The sequence below is a fragment of the Salmo trutta genome, chromosome 2 (genome assembly GCF_901001165.1).
Source record: "Salmo trutta chromosome 2, fSalTru1.1, whole genome shotgun sequence".
Taxonomy (NCBI): domain Eukaryota; kingdom Metazoa; phylum Chordata; class Actinopteri; order Salmoniformes; family Salmonidae; genus Salmo; species Salmo trutta.
Genome location: NC_042958.1, coordinates 55054882 through 55068566, shown reverse-complemented (window position 1 = coordinate 55068566; position 13685 = coordinate 55054882). Strand labels below are relative to the sequence as shown.

Genomic DNA, 13685 nt, shown 5'->3' with positions numbered 1-13685 from the left:
TTGACAAGATCCTCCCGTGTAGTTCTGGGATGATTCCTCACCGTTCTCATGATCATTGCAACTCCACGAGGTGAAATCTTTCATGGAGCCCCAGGCCGAGGGAGATTGACAGTTCTTTTGTGTTTCTTCCATTTGCAAATAATTGCACCAACTGTTGTCCCTGTGTAGGTCTACAATGTTGTCCCTGAAATCCTTGGAGAGCTCTTTGGTCTTGGCCATGGTGGAGAGTTTGGAATCTGATTGATTGATTGCTTCTGAGGACAGGTGTCTTTTATACTGGAAACAAACTGAGATTAGGAGCACTCCCTTTAAGAGTGTGCTCCTAATCTCAGCTCGTTACCTGTACAAAAGACACCTGGGAGCCAGAAATCTTTCTGACTGAGAGGGGGTCATATACTTATTTCCCTCATTAAAATGCAAATCAATTCCTAACATTTTTGACAAGCGATTTTCTGGATTTTTGTTGTTATTCTGCCTTTCACTGTTCAAATAAACCTACCATTAAAATTATAGACTGATAATTTCTTTGTCAGTGGGCAAACGTACAAAATCAGCGGGGGATCAAATACTTTTTTCCCTCACTGTATCTGTATTGCATTTTCAATAAATTAGCAAACATTTCTAAAAACATGTTTTCACTTTGTCATTCTGGGGTATTGTGTGTAGATGGGTGAGACAAAAAAAATACTTACCGGTAATCAATTTTGAATTCAGGCTGAATAAGGGGATTGTCTCACCTTAAAACTGCATCTGTTTAGTGCCCACTAGGTGTGTCAACTAGGCTCCTGGAGGACTGTACACTTGCAGATTTAACATTTTCAGTATTTAATTTGGACCTAGTAAACTAGGTTTGTGCCTCCAGCCAATAAGTTACATCAATTGATCAATTAATTGCCAGATTAATATGACACTCCCTCTTCAAGTCTAGACTGATCCTAGATAGGAAGAGCTCCTTACTACACCATAAACAAACATAGATAACCGATTCATACAGTGCCATTAAACTTTACTCCATTTCAAATGATTGTATACTTGTGTATGTATTTCTACTGAAATGACGTTTCTCCATTCTGCACTGTATTATTGTAATGTCTGAACATACGATTTAAAAAAAATAAAAAAGATATTGGGTATTTGTTTTGGCTCCTCTGAAAGCAACCGACTCATTCAAGCCCCGCACTCTTTAAAAAGACTGAGGACAGAGAAGCTATCACCATGTGTTTATTTACTCAATTAGTGAATCATTTAAAAGGCAAACAACCCCCATTTGCATTCAAATGAAATTATCAAAAACCAAATGTTATGTTCAACATGCTGGCTTGCTCGCCAGAGCCCCGGTCTGTCTAAAAAGCCTTTGATCACACATACCCCTCAACTCCGGTAGCACTCCCGAATATTCTGCGCATTACCGTACATACGACTCACAAACCAGGAGGAATAATATATTCAGGTCTTTAATGCTATCCAGGCTACTTATCTTGTTGAGTTAGTGCATTGAATAATGATGTAACCAATGGCATTAACTTATTTTTTTAAGCTGTTGTAAGAGATGTTTGTAGTGATCCTTTGTGGCTCAGTTGGTAGAGCAACACGCTAGACAAGCCTGGGTAGTGGGTTCTACTGCTGGGACCACCCATACGTAAAATGTACACACACATGACTAAGTAGCTTTGGATAAAAACATCTGCTAAATGGCATATGTTAAAGTATTAACACTTATGGACATCGTGGCTATTATCAAAGATGTAACTTTATAATAACAATATCTGAAGGATGTGTCTGTTAGCTTGGAAGAGTCACGTGAGAATTCTTATAGCAGTTATAATTCCAAAATAGATAAGAACCCCTAAGACCTTTCACCACCCTTCTTAAACATGAATTCAAGAAATTCCCAAAATACATACAGTAAGTTAGCAGTGGAAAATGTCAAAGAACTGGCTTAAACAACCACTGTATACTCTCTCTATACATGTAAAAGGAATCTTCATGTTGGATACTGGGATATATTTAAACCAAACCCTGTGAGATTAATAATTAAGCTTCTGGATATAGACAATATAATTCCACAGTAGCCTGTGATTTTTTTTGTTTTTATCTTAATATTTTTAAATCTTCTTAGCTTTTTCTGGTCTCAGTCAAACATCTGGACCGACAAAATGGCGCAGTCACCAACTCAATCTGACAATGTATCGGGAGGGGGGCGATGTATTAGGAGACTTCAACGTAACTGATTCGCATTCACATGAGCATGCCAAACACATTTAACACACACACCCACCCAGGTATATGACCTGAGCATACCCATCTACCAGTGGAGGTTGCTGAGGGGAGGATGACTCCTAATGATGGCTGGAACAGCGCTAATGGAATGGCAAACACATAGAAACATGTGTTTGATACCATTCCACTCGAGCCATTACCATGAGCTTGTCCTCCCCAATTAAGGTGCCACCAACCTCCTGTGCCATCTACCCGTCCACTCCTGTCGACTTAAACACACGTAATCTTCCATATGGATTATGAGTAGTGGTCAAGTCTGGCTTTAGCTTGCAGCCAGGTGTACGATGCCTGACAGGTATGTCTCTCTACACCATGCAGCTACCACATTACAAGTTGTTTATAGTAATTCTTTAATACAAATTACTACCTCCACCTGTGGCAGATGCATGGTATATGAGGAGAAAAAGCAGCACTCCCTAGAATGAAAAGGTTTTCTTTGTTGTTGTATCCCAGGCTGACGTGTTATTTTACGAGTTGAATTATGACTGAAATGAATACACAGCCATTGTTGAATCTTTTCTGTCCCTGTGGATGAGAGAAAATAAGTCCAGGGAAGGAAGGATTGCAGTTGCTCTCTTATCCTTTTTAAAGAAGCAAACCTACACAGAAAATTGTCCAAAACTAAGAAACAAAAACTATTAAAAAAAAGAAATTATAACAACTCAAACGGAAGGAGTTTGCATTTTGGCGCAGTCCAGGCAGTGCTGAGGGGGATAGTTTGGCCTGCTCTTTGTTCGGGTTCTTGTTGGATGTGGGGGGGGGGGTCAGCCTTGCACTACCCTGTGCTCTCAGTCCAGCTCGATGGGGCTGCCGTGCTCCTGTGCTTCCTCTCCCTCCTCATCCTCACCTGAGCCCATCAGGCTGTTTAACAGGTTCCCTGACAGATACAGAACACACTTGAATGAAACACAAACATACCGTTTCACCAACACAGCTTTCAATGGTGATCAGAACGGCTTGTGAAAATAGTGCTTAGTTCATGCCTGGTATTTAAGAGATGACAGTCACAAGCACCTACCTAGCAATCCACCATATGATGAAGACTGTTTGGGTGGCACCCCGAAGAAAAGCTGTCCTATCCTGTCGAGATACTGATGCAGCAGGCAGTCAAAGTAACAGGAGGGGTAGAGGAGAAGCAAAAAAAAAGTCATTAGACACCATGCAGAGTTACAATGCTACATGAGGAACACTCATTAAAGGGTCAAGCTCACCTCATTATACATAGGGTCCCTCTTCAGGGAAGGCTGATACTGCTCACATAGCACCGTGAACACTGTTAATTTGCCTCTGCAGAGGAGAACACAAAAAGTTGAGGCAAATTTATGAGAACCTGGAAAAACAATGTGTTTTATTCCCTGAAGGTTTTGGTGGTTGAATAAACAAGGCCTTACCCATCCACTGCCAGCAAGAGAAACCAGATAAAGTTGAGCAAGGGCTGCACAAAGGGAGGATCCTTCTCTATTGAGGGGTGTTTCTGTGTATATGTGCTGAAAACTACAGACGCACTGTTTTTGTTCTTTAAACAGAGGAACCTGAGCAGGAAGAGGGAGGAGGGGCAGAGGTGAACAAGCGATTAAACAGCAGAACAAGCAGCTTTTTTTGACAGATTGAAAACGGATCAGGGTGCAGGGAGACAGAGACTTACTGCAGGACGGCCTGTGCCACAAACATGTCCACCTCACTGCGAAAGCCCCGCTGCGCTGAGTACTCCACCAGCATCTGGGCACAGCCCTCTCCATCAGAGGAGTGCAAGAAGTGGTAGCGAGACTCACTGTAGTTTTGCTCTAAACAGATAGAATGGTATCATATTCAACCTCTGTTCAGGGAAACATGAAAATGATATCCTTGCAGTTTAATGTTCAGAGTTTTCTACTGAATACCTTTCCACAAGGTGACTGCTAGGAGCTGATGCAGTTTGGGGGCGCCCAGCTTCCCCGAGCCACCTGTGGACCATTTGAGTGCGCGGGACACAAATGCTACTCTCTCTGGGGAGTTAGGGTCCATCAAACTGAACAGCTTAGCCAGGTGCTCTGAAATTACAACCCAGAGGAGCTTAACACAGCGACTACGGCACACTGACACTATGTTTATACTGTTTAACTACAATTCATTATATACACACACACACGTTAGCTCACCTAAGTCTTCATCCTCCACCTTTGCCTCGGATTTCTCCAAAGACTCTAGCACCAACATTGACAGGTCTGCAGCACTGTTAAGCTGTGGATGACAAAAACCTGTAATTTGCCACAGAACTCACAACTGTTTAGCTGTGGATAATTAAAATTGCTATAGCCAATGCCACAAAAAACGGCCGAAATGCAATGAATGCCCCTGCGTCATGACTTCTTATACCTGGTTGTAGCTGAAGAAGAGCTGGGCGCCATTGTACATCAACTCCCTGGCATCGGTGTGCTTTGCCTGTGAAATATACCTGTGTCAAACAGAGATGACAAATGTCATGTCACTGACAAACTGAATTCAAACCAGGCTAAGCAAGTGACAGTATCAATCAAATGTATTTATAAAGCCATTTTTACATCAGCCGAGTGACAGTATGGATGTTAGTGTGGTGGTCCCCTGCCTAGGAAATAATGAGGACTGAAAAGTAATACTCAGTCACTGGGCCAACATTTCTCAATACACGACAGTAAATCACAGTTAACTGTCAGTTACTAGGCACACACAGTTCTCATGTGAAGTTAGGCTACTTGTCATGACAGCCAAAAACATTGAGTACAACAGTAAGTGAATGAATTACACCCAATGACTTTTGACACCATCGCTATTAAAATAGTGATGGAAGGTTAAGAACCATGGGCAATACCAACACCCATAGCTAAATTGATTGTGCATGTGTAGCAAAGACGACTAGCTAGCTAACGTTAGCTAACTTACATGTCCTAACCAGCTAAAACAAACTAACTTGCTCACGTTGGCTAACGACACACTCTAGCTAGCGAGATAGCCAGCTAGCGTTAGCTACTACTTGTATCTGACATGATTGTTACTGGGCCAGAGATGACAGTCTGATTATCAGTGTGTCAGGTCAGTGAACTGTATCTTTACTAAACAAAAACATACACTTGTGGGTAACTAGTTAGAAAAACGAGATGGACTGGCTAGCTAGCTAGCGTATATTGCGACATTAGCTAGGCTAGCTCGCATGCTGTGTCCCATTTTGTGACTTGGAGTGATTGACGCAATAAACTGTCCAAACAAAAAGAAGGACTGACCCGAGTGGGTGGGGCAGTACCTTGAATATACCAATCATACACTAAAATGTAGGCAGCAAGGTTAACAAGCAGAACGATCTGGAAAGGGGAGGCCCAAAAGCGAACTAATAATCTCACCGGGCTAACGAAAATTGAAATGTCTTACCTAAAAAACAAGGTTCTGTACATCTGGTGAGCCTCATAGTAATCTCCCTTTTCCACACTGGCTCGCAGTTTCCCTTCAACCCGCTGCGTTCCTCCACGGTTTCTTGCACTGGAACACTTCAGAGCCTCCTGCTCCGACATCATTATTGTTTTGTTCCCAGCAACTCGGCCCAACAACCAAACGTTGACACTGACAGTGCAGAAAGCGGATACACAAAAAAATACCTAGTATTGACCCATTTTACTTGCCGTAGTTAGTTTTGGCTGTGGCACAGACAGAATGGGCAACACAGAAACGCCACAGGGGCTATAAAGCTGAAGCATCCGTTCAGAACGTTTTCTCACCACCAAATATGGTAGTGAGAGGAAATCCAGTGGCAGGTAGTGGGAGAGGATTGAACTCGGTGAAACTGTGTCGACATTCTGCAAATGTTCTCATCGATGAAACATCTGATCTTAATACATTTTCTGTTCCCAAAACTAAAATCTGTTACGAACACAATGCATTAAGTTTTATAGACTTGACGCTTTGCCAAAGTCTTAAAAAATAGCGTTGTTTAGAAGGAGTGCGAGGTTTGTGCACATGCGCACTTCACAGAGGAGGCGTTCCCTAAAGGAAATCTATAAATACTGTATCTTAGGCGATGACCTTGTGTTGTTTACATACGAAGTCAGGTACTAGCAAAAACAGTCTGGGGCGTTAAGTGACAAGATTCCCTGCTAAAGTTAGGCCATTTTAATTTCACTAATTTTGGGTTTAACACATTTTCACCGTTTTATTACAGTTTACTTTTTTTATGTGATCAAATGTTTTTGTTTATTTAAATCTACGGTCACATTGCGATAGGGTGCAGGCCAGGCAGCAGGCTGTTAGCCAGCCTGCCAGCTTAGTTGAGTCTGCCACTAGCACAGTCAGTGCAGTCAGCTCAGCTTTTTATTGAGACAGTGTCTGTGCCTCGTCTAGGTCGGACAAAACTAAACATGGCAGTGTTGGCCTTAGCAATCTCACTGGATAAAATACCTCCTCCGTTCCTGTCATTATTGAAAGAGATTGTGATCAGTGGAGATTTTAGCATGTAAATCTTGGTGGGGCAAACAAACAAAAAAATGTTTTAGATGCCAGCAAGTCCATGACACAACACAACACTAAACAATACATGAATTGCACTGTAACGGTTTCAAACGGTGCCCACAAACTGTTAGTGCCTACATAAAGCTGTCCCAACAGCAGAGCTTTCTTTTCAGCACCATGGAGTGAATCCTTACCACTGCTACACCTGGCTATCAGCGGAGCCTTGTCTGGCACCAAAACAGTTCATTCAGCCTCATTTACTGATATGCTGATATGGCTGACTTGCTTAAACAAATGTGGTTTCTATTGACAATTAGGATGTACAAACTATGGCATAAGGGGACAACGAGCAGATTAGAGGCAATCTGTAATATCGATTAAGACATAATGAGCAAGCTAGGACGGACATAGTCAATGTAACTATTTGTTCAGCACTTTTGAAATGTACAGCAACAGAATTCAGAACATGGGCTGTTCTTACAGTATTCTCCCTGTACACCAAGTCAGAACCGTAGGATAAATAAAGGGGGCATATAAGCCGACAATAAAAACTCTTACAATATTCGATGATTACATTTCTCTAAAACAGGCTATAGGGAGAAAGGGACCAAATTATTAAGGTGAGGCACATAGGCTGCTAACAGCTTACTACACAACATTCACTTACTATTACTTTCTTAGTTATAGTATACATATCTCCCTGGCATATTACATAATTTATGCAGCAGCATACAATACTTTTTTGGACTCACCTTGTTGTGCTGTGCTCACTTGAACAGGAAGGTGGCGCAGTTGTCCTTGTGGGCAAATTTTGTCATCAAAATTTGTCATCAAGGTTCTGGAATTCTCTGGATTTATGGTGCTTTCAAGACAACTGGGAAACAAGGTTGAATCATGACGTCAGTGATCTTCAGGTCAGAGCTCTAGAAAGAGGCCTGAGTTCCCGACCCGACTTGGAATTCCGAGTTGGATGACCGTTCAAAATGTATTTTCCCAGTCTGAGCTCGTTTTTTTCTGAGTTCCCAGTTGTCTTGAACTCACTGAAGTCTGAGATTTCCCAGTTCCTGAATTTCCAGCTGTTCTGAACCCGACAGAAATCATGTTGGATTGACAGCATGAATGTTTATCCTTTTAAGCTTGGAAAAGAGGCCCTTAAACCCAGACTTGGACCACATCCCACTCCACTGAATTGCACACTAGTGATTGGCTTAATTAAAGCTTGCAGTTAACCGCCACTGATTCCTTCCAAACCACTCATTGTTGAACTTGTCCAATGGCCGATGAGCACGGATACGTTTTATCTATAATTTCTCTTCATATGACAATGATTGAAAAGGATTTGCCAGTAGATTGTTGACGTGATTCATGAAGATGACTGCTTGTCTAGCTTGCTAAGATTTTGAAAGTATGATGTTGACCAGATCATTCCATCAAAGCTTTTTTTATACCCCTTTTCATGGTATCCAATTGGTAGTTACAGTCTTGTCTCATTGCTGCAACTCCCGTACGTACTCGGGAGAGGCGAAGGTCGAGAGCCGTGCGTCCCCCGAAACACAACCCAACCAAGCCGCACTGCTTCTTGACACAATGTCCACTTAAACCGGAAGCCAGCCGCACCAATATGTCGGAGGAAGATATAATGTGATTTGACATCTGTGGTGGCTAATTTCTGCATTACCAAATGAGGAGAGTTACAAACTTCACACACCAGTCAGAGTTATACTTAAACTACATATTTAATGATAAGAGCTTTGTATTAGCAATGACTTTCAATGATGCACTTATCTCTAATGAACCATTGAAAAGTGACAACACAAAGGTACAAAGATCTTTTATAGCCAAGATACACCCCTCTCAACCTACATGATGAACAACAGATACATAGAATGGTCACAAGGTTAAGATTTGTATGAAAGATATCTATAAAACATAGCAGACAGCAACTGCTGTGTCAACAGTTTTCATTGTATAGACCAGTGTCTGGTCCTCCTACTCCAAACTGGAACCGTCTCTCCCTGGTACGGTATAGAACAGAACCATTAGCTCATGTTCTCTGGAATGCTCTTTAGGCTTTATTACCCAAAGACATCGTACATCTCCTCTGTCAGTGCTATCTCATAGAGGTCCATCCTCAGTAGAACACACACACAATAGTACTCTATTCTGTTGAATAATTACAACCATTATAATACAATACAAGCATTATAACATAATCTTGCAATTTTCCACGACACATCATTTTATCTGTGGCCAATGACCTTGAGCCTTCTTGGATGGGCACTTATAATGTAACTCTATGGCAGCACTCAAGGGGATTCAATTTTCGAGCTCTCCCCATAGATTTTGCAGTGACGTAGTGTCCCCATGAGTGGCAAAACACTGAGCCAATCACGAAGCGACTAGAGAACATTAGCAACCACTACACCCCGTATTTTCCGCTGGCTGCCCCACCACCACAGAAAGCACTGAGCTAGGATGAAACACCTGCATTTTGGAGCTGCCTTACTAAAAAAAGCAAAAAGAGACCATGTTTGTATGAAGCTTTTTAAAATTGTTTGCAAACTGATATGGGACACGTATTAATGCCAAAATAACATGCAAAATAGGCAATAAAATATCTCTATATATTTGTTTTTTTGCTAAACAGGTGGGGCTTGCCCTGAATGACGGGTCGCCACTGATTGTGATAATATCTCACATCTCAAAATAGGACTACGTAATGTTAGATCCCTTACTTCCAAGGCAGTCATAGTCAATGAACTAATCACTGATCATCACCTTGATGTGATCTTAATGTGATTGGCCTGACTGAAATATGGCTCAAGTCTACTCACCTCAGATTAGATGTGAGTCGGACGGGATGGATACCCTACAGATACCCGACCAGGCCCAGATCCCCGCCATTCGCTGGAGAAGGAAACAGAGATTTTGCGGAAAAAGATCAGGGTGCCTTGTGAGGATCAGGCGACGAGTGACTAATCAGCCTTTGCCTTCCGTCACGTTCAATCGCTGGAAAATAAATGGGACGAACTGTAAGCACGTATATCCTACCAACGGGACATTCAAAACTGTAATATCTTGTGTTTAACCGAGTCGTGGCTGAACGACGACATTAAGAACATACAGCTGGCGGGTTATTAACTATATCGGCAGGATAGAACAGCAGCCTCTGGTAAGACACAGGGCGGGGGCCTATGCATATACATAAACAACAGCTGGTACACGATATCTAAGGACGTCTCGAGGTTAAGTGTCTCATGAAAAGCTGTAGACCACACTATCTACCTAGAGAGTTTTCATCTGTATTTTTCATAGCTGTCTACATACCACCACAGACCGATGCTGGCACTAAAACCACACTCAATGAGCTGTGTACCGCCATAAGCAAACCGTAAAACACTCATCCAGAGGCGGTGCTCCTAGTGGCCAGGGACTTTAATGCAGGGAAACTTAAATCAGTTTTACCTCATTTCTATCAGCATGATAAATGTGCAACCAGAGGGAAAAAAAAACTTAACTCCACAGAGACACGTACAAAGCTCTCCCTCTCCCTCCATTTGGCAAATCTGACCATAATTCTATCCTCCTGATTCCTGCTTACAAGCAAAAATTTAAGTAGGAAGCACCAGTGACTCGGTCTATAAAAAAGTGGTCAGATGAAGCAGATGCTAAACTACAGGACTGTTTTGCTAGCACAGACTGGAAAATGTTCCGGGACTCTTCCGATGACACTGAGGAGTACACTACATCAGTCACTGGCTTTATCAATAAATGCATCGAGGACGTCCGTCCTCATGGATTACAGGCAACATTCGCACTGAGATAAAGGGTAGAGCTGCCGCTTTCAAGGAGTGGGACTCTAACCCGGAAGCTTATAAGATATCCCGCTATGCCCTCTGACAAACCATCAAACAAGCAAAGCGTCAATACAGGACTAAGATTGAATCCTACTACACCGGCTACGACGCTCGTCGGATGTGACAGGGTTTGCAAACTATTACAGACTACAAAGGGAAGCATAGCCGAGAGCTGCCCAGTGACACGAGCCTACCAGACGAGCGAAATATATATATTCTCGCTTTGAGGCAAGTAACACTGAAACATGCATGAGAGCATCAGCTGTTCCGGACGACTGTGTGATCACGCTATCCGCATCCGATGTGAGTAAGACCTTTAAACAGGTCAACATTCACAAGGCCACAGAGCCAGACCACAGTTGTTTTCACCATATATTCTACATCTTGGTTGATGTCATTCGGAAACACAATGTCAACTTTCATTGCTATGCGGACGACACAATTGCCTACCCTGGAAGACTGTGTTTCAGACATGAGGAAGTGGATGGCTGCAAATGTTTCACTTTAAAACTCAGACAAAACAGAGATGCTAGTGCTAGGTCCTAAGAAACAAAGAGATCTGATGTTTGATCTGACAATTAAATGTGATGGTTGCACAGTCGTCTCAAATGAAACTGTGAAGGACCTCTGCGTTACTCTGGACCCTGATCTTTCTTTTGACGAACATATCAAGAATATTTCAAGGGCAGGATTTTTACATCTTCCTAATATTGCAAAAATTAGAAACTTTTGTCCAAAAATTAATCCATGCTTTTGTCACTTCTAGATTAGACTACTGCAATGCTCTACTCTCCGTCTATCTGGATAAAGCACTAAATTAACTTCACTTAGTACTAAAGGCAGCTAGAATCTTGACTAGAACAAAAAAATGATATCATATTACTCCAGTGCTAGCCTCTCTACACTGGTTTCCTGTTAAGGCTAGGGCTGATTTCAAGGTTTTACTGCTGACCTACAAAGCATTACAAGGACTTGTTCCTACCCATCTTTCCGATTTGGTCCTGCCGTACATACCTACACGTACACTACGGTCACCATACGCAGACCTCCTTATATTCCCTAGAATTTCTAAGCAAACAGCTGGAGGCAGGGCTTTCTCCTATAGAGCTCAATTTTATGGAATGGTCTGCCTATCCATGTGAGAGACGCAGACTTGGTCTCTACCTTTAAGTCTTTACTCATCTCTTCAGTAGGTCTTATGATTGAGTGTAGTGCTGTCTGGTTTTGCGCCCCCTCTGGCTCTTGTGGTGGACAAGATTTTTGTGGGCTATACTCAGCCTTGTCTCAGTGTAGTAAGTTGGTGATCTGTTGATATCCCTTCAGTGGTGTGGGGGCTGTGCTTTGGAAAACTGGGTGGGATTATATCCTGCCTGGTTGGCCCTGTTCACCAGACGTGCAACCTTGTCGTGCTGCTGCTCCAGTTTCAACTGTTCTGCGTGTGGCTATGGAATGCCGACCTGTTCACTGGACTTGATACGTTGTCCCCGACCTGCTGTTTTCGACCCTCTCTCTCCCTCTCTCTCTCTCTCCCTCTCTCTCGCTCTCTCTCTCGCCCTCTCTCTCCCTCTCTCTCTCCCTCTCTCTCGCCCTCTCTCTCTCCCTCTCTCTCGCCCTCTCTCTCTCCCTCTCTCTCTCCCTCTCTACCGCACCGGCTGTCTCGACCTCTGAGTATTCAGCTATGGAAAGCCAACTGAAATTTACTTCTGAGGTACTGACCTGTTACACCCTCTAGAACTACCGTGTTTATTATTTGACCCTGCTGGTCATCTATGAACGTTTGAACATCTTGAAGATTGATCTGGCCTTTTAATAGCCATGTACTCTTTTAATTTCCTCTAACACGAACAACTGGGTAATGGTCTCTACTGTCTTGCGTGAAGACACCAGTAGAAACACACTGAGTATACAAAACATTAGCAACACCTTCCTAATATTGAGTTGCACCTCCCTTTTTACCTCAGAACAGCCTCAATTCGTCAGAACATGGACTCTACAAATTCTTGATACACACGAGAAACTGTTGAGCGTGACAAACCAAGCAGCGTTGCAGTTCTTGAAACAAACAGGTGCGCATGGCACCTACTACCACACCCCGCTCAAATTCACTTAAATATTTTGTCTTGCCCACACATACACGATCCATGTCTCAATTGTTTCAAGGCCTAAAAATCATTCTTTAGCCTGTCTCCTCTCTTTCATCTCCGCTAATTGAAGTGGATTTAACATGTGACATCAATGAGGGATCATAGCTTTCACTTGGTCAGTCTATGTCATGGAAAGAGTAGGTGTTCTTAATGTTTAGTATACAATGTATATTTCTCTGGTGTATTTGTTAAAATAAGATCAATCAGAGTTGACTTTGAAGGATCTTTAGGGTTGGGCTGTGTAGGCTTAGTCACCAGCTGGGTTACCAGCTGGGTTACCAGCCTTACCTCCCTTATCCTATCTCATTTGCACACACTGTTTATAGACTTTTTCTACTGTATTATTGACTGTATGTTTGTTTATTCCATGTGTAGCTCTGTGTTGTTGTTTGTGTCGAACTGCTTTGCTTTATCTTGGCCAGGTTGCAGTTGTAAATGAGAACTTGTTCTCAACTAGCCTACCTGGTTAAATAAAGGTGAAATAAATAAAATAAAAAGGTTTAGTCAGGTTTTTCATCATTATACATCTTTTAGGTTGTCTGTAGCCTGCATTTACCAATCATAATTTAGGTCACCCAGGATAATAACATCTGATTTAGTAAAAGAAGACAACAAACTAGTTAACTCCTCAAGTGCACAAAGGTTAGCCGAGGGAGGACGATAGACCCCTATAACAGTTATGGATACATTTTTCCCCAGACAAAGGCTTGAAGATAAGTAGCAAAAAATGTTGGCAGAGGTAAATGGATTTCAGTTAATAAGAAACAGAAAATATGTTTTATAAGAATGGCCACTCCACCACCTCTACCCTCTCTGTCAGCGCTGAACACATTATAACCCTCAATATTAAAGCTGCAATATGTAACTTTTTGGGTGACCCAACCAAATTCACATATTAATCTTTATTATAGTTCTGTAATGCTCATTGAAAGCAAGTCTAATAAGCGGTAGA

General features: G+C 42.3%; 1 protein-coding gene across 1 annotated transcript; it reads right to left on the bottom strand.

Moving 5' to 3' along the window:
* Nucleotides 1-1205: 1205 nt before the first annotated feature.
* On the bottom strand, nucleotides 1206-6174 carry get4 (guided entry of tail-anchored proteins factor 4). The gene is made up of 9 exons (XM_029705998.1): nucleotides 5662-6174; nucleotides 4636-4714; nucleotides 4419-4500; nucleotides 4161-4310; nucleotides 3926-4064; nucleotides 3672-3812; nucleotides 3492-3567; nucleotides 3299-3371; nucleotides 1206-3157 (listed from the first exon to the last, which is right to left on the bottom strand). The coding sequence occupies exons 1-9, from the start codon at nucleotides 5802-5804 to the stop codon at nucleotides 3069-3071; spliced, it is 972 nt and encodes a 323-aa protein (XP_029561858.1). The 5' UTR covers nucleotides 5805-6174; the 3' UTR covers nucleotides 1206-3068.
* Nucleotides 6175-13685: the final 7511 nt, after the last annotated feature.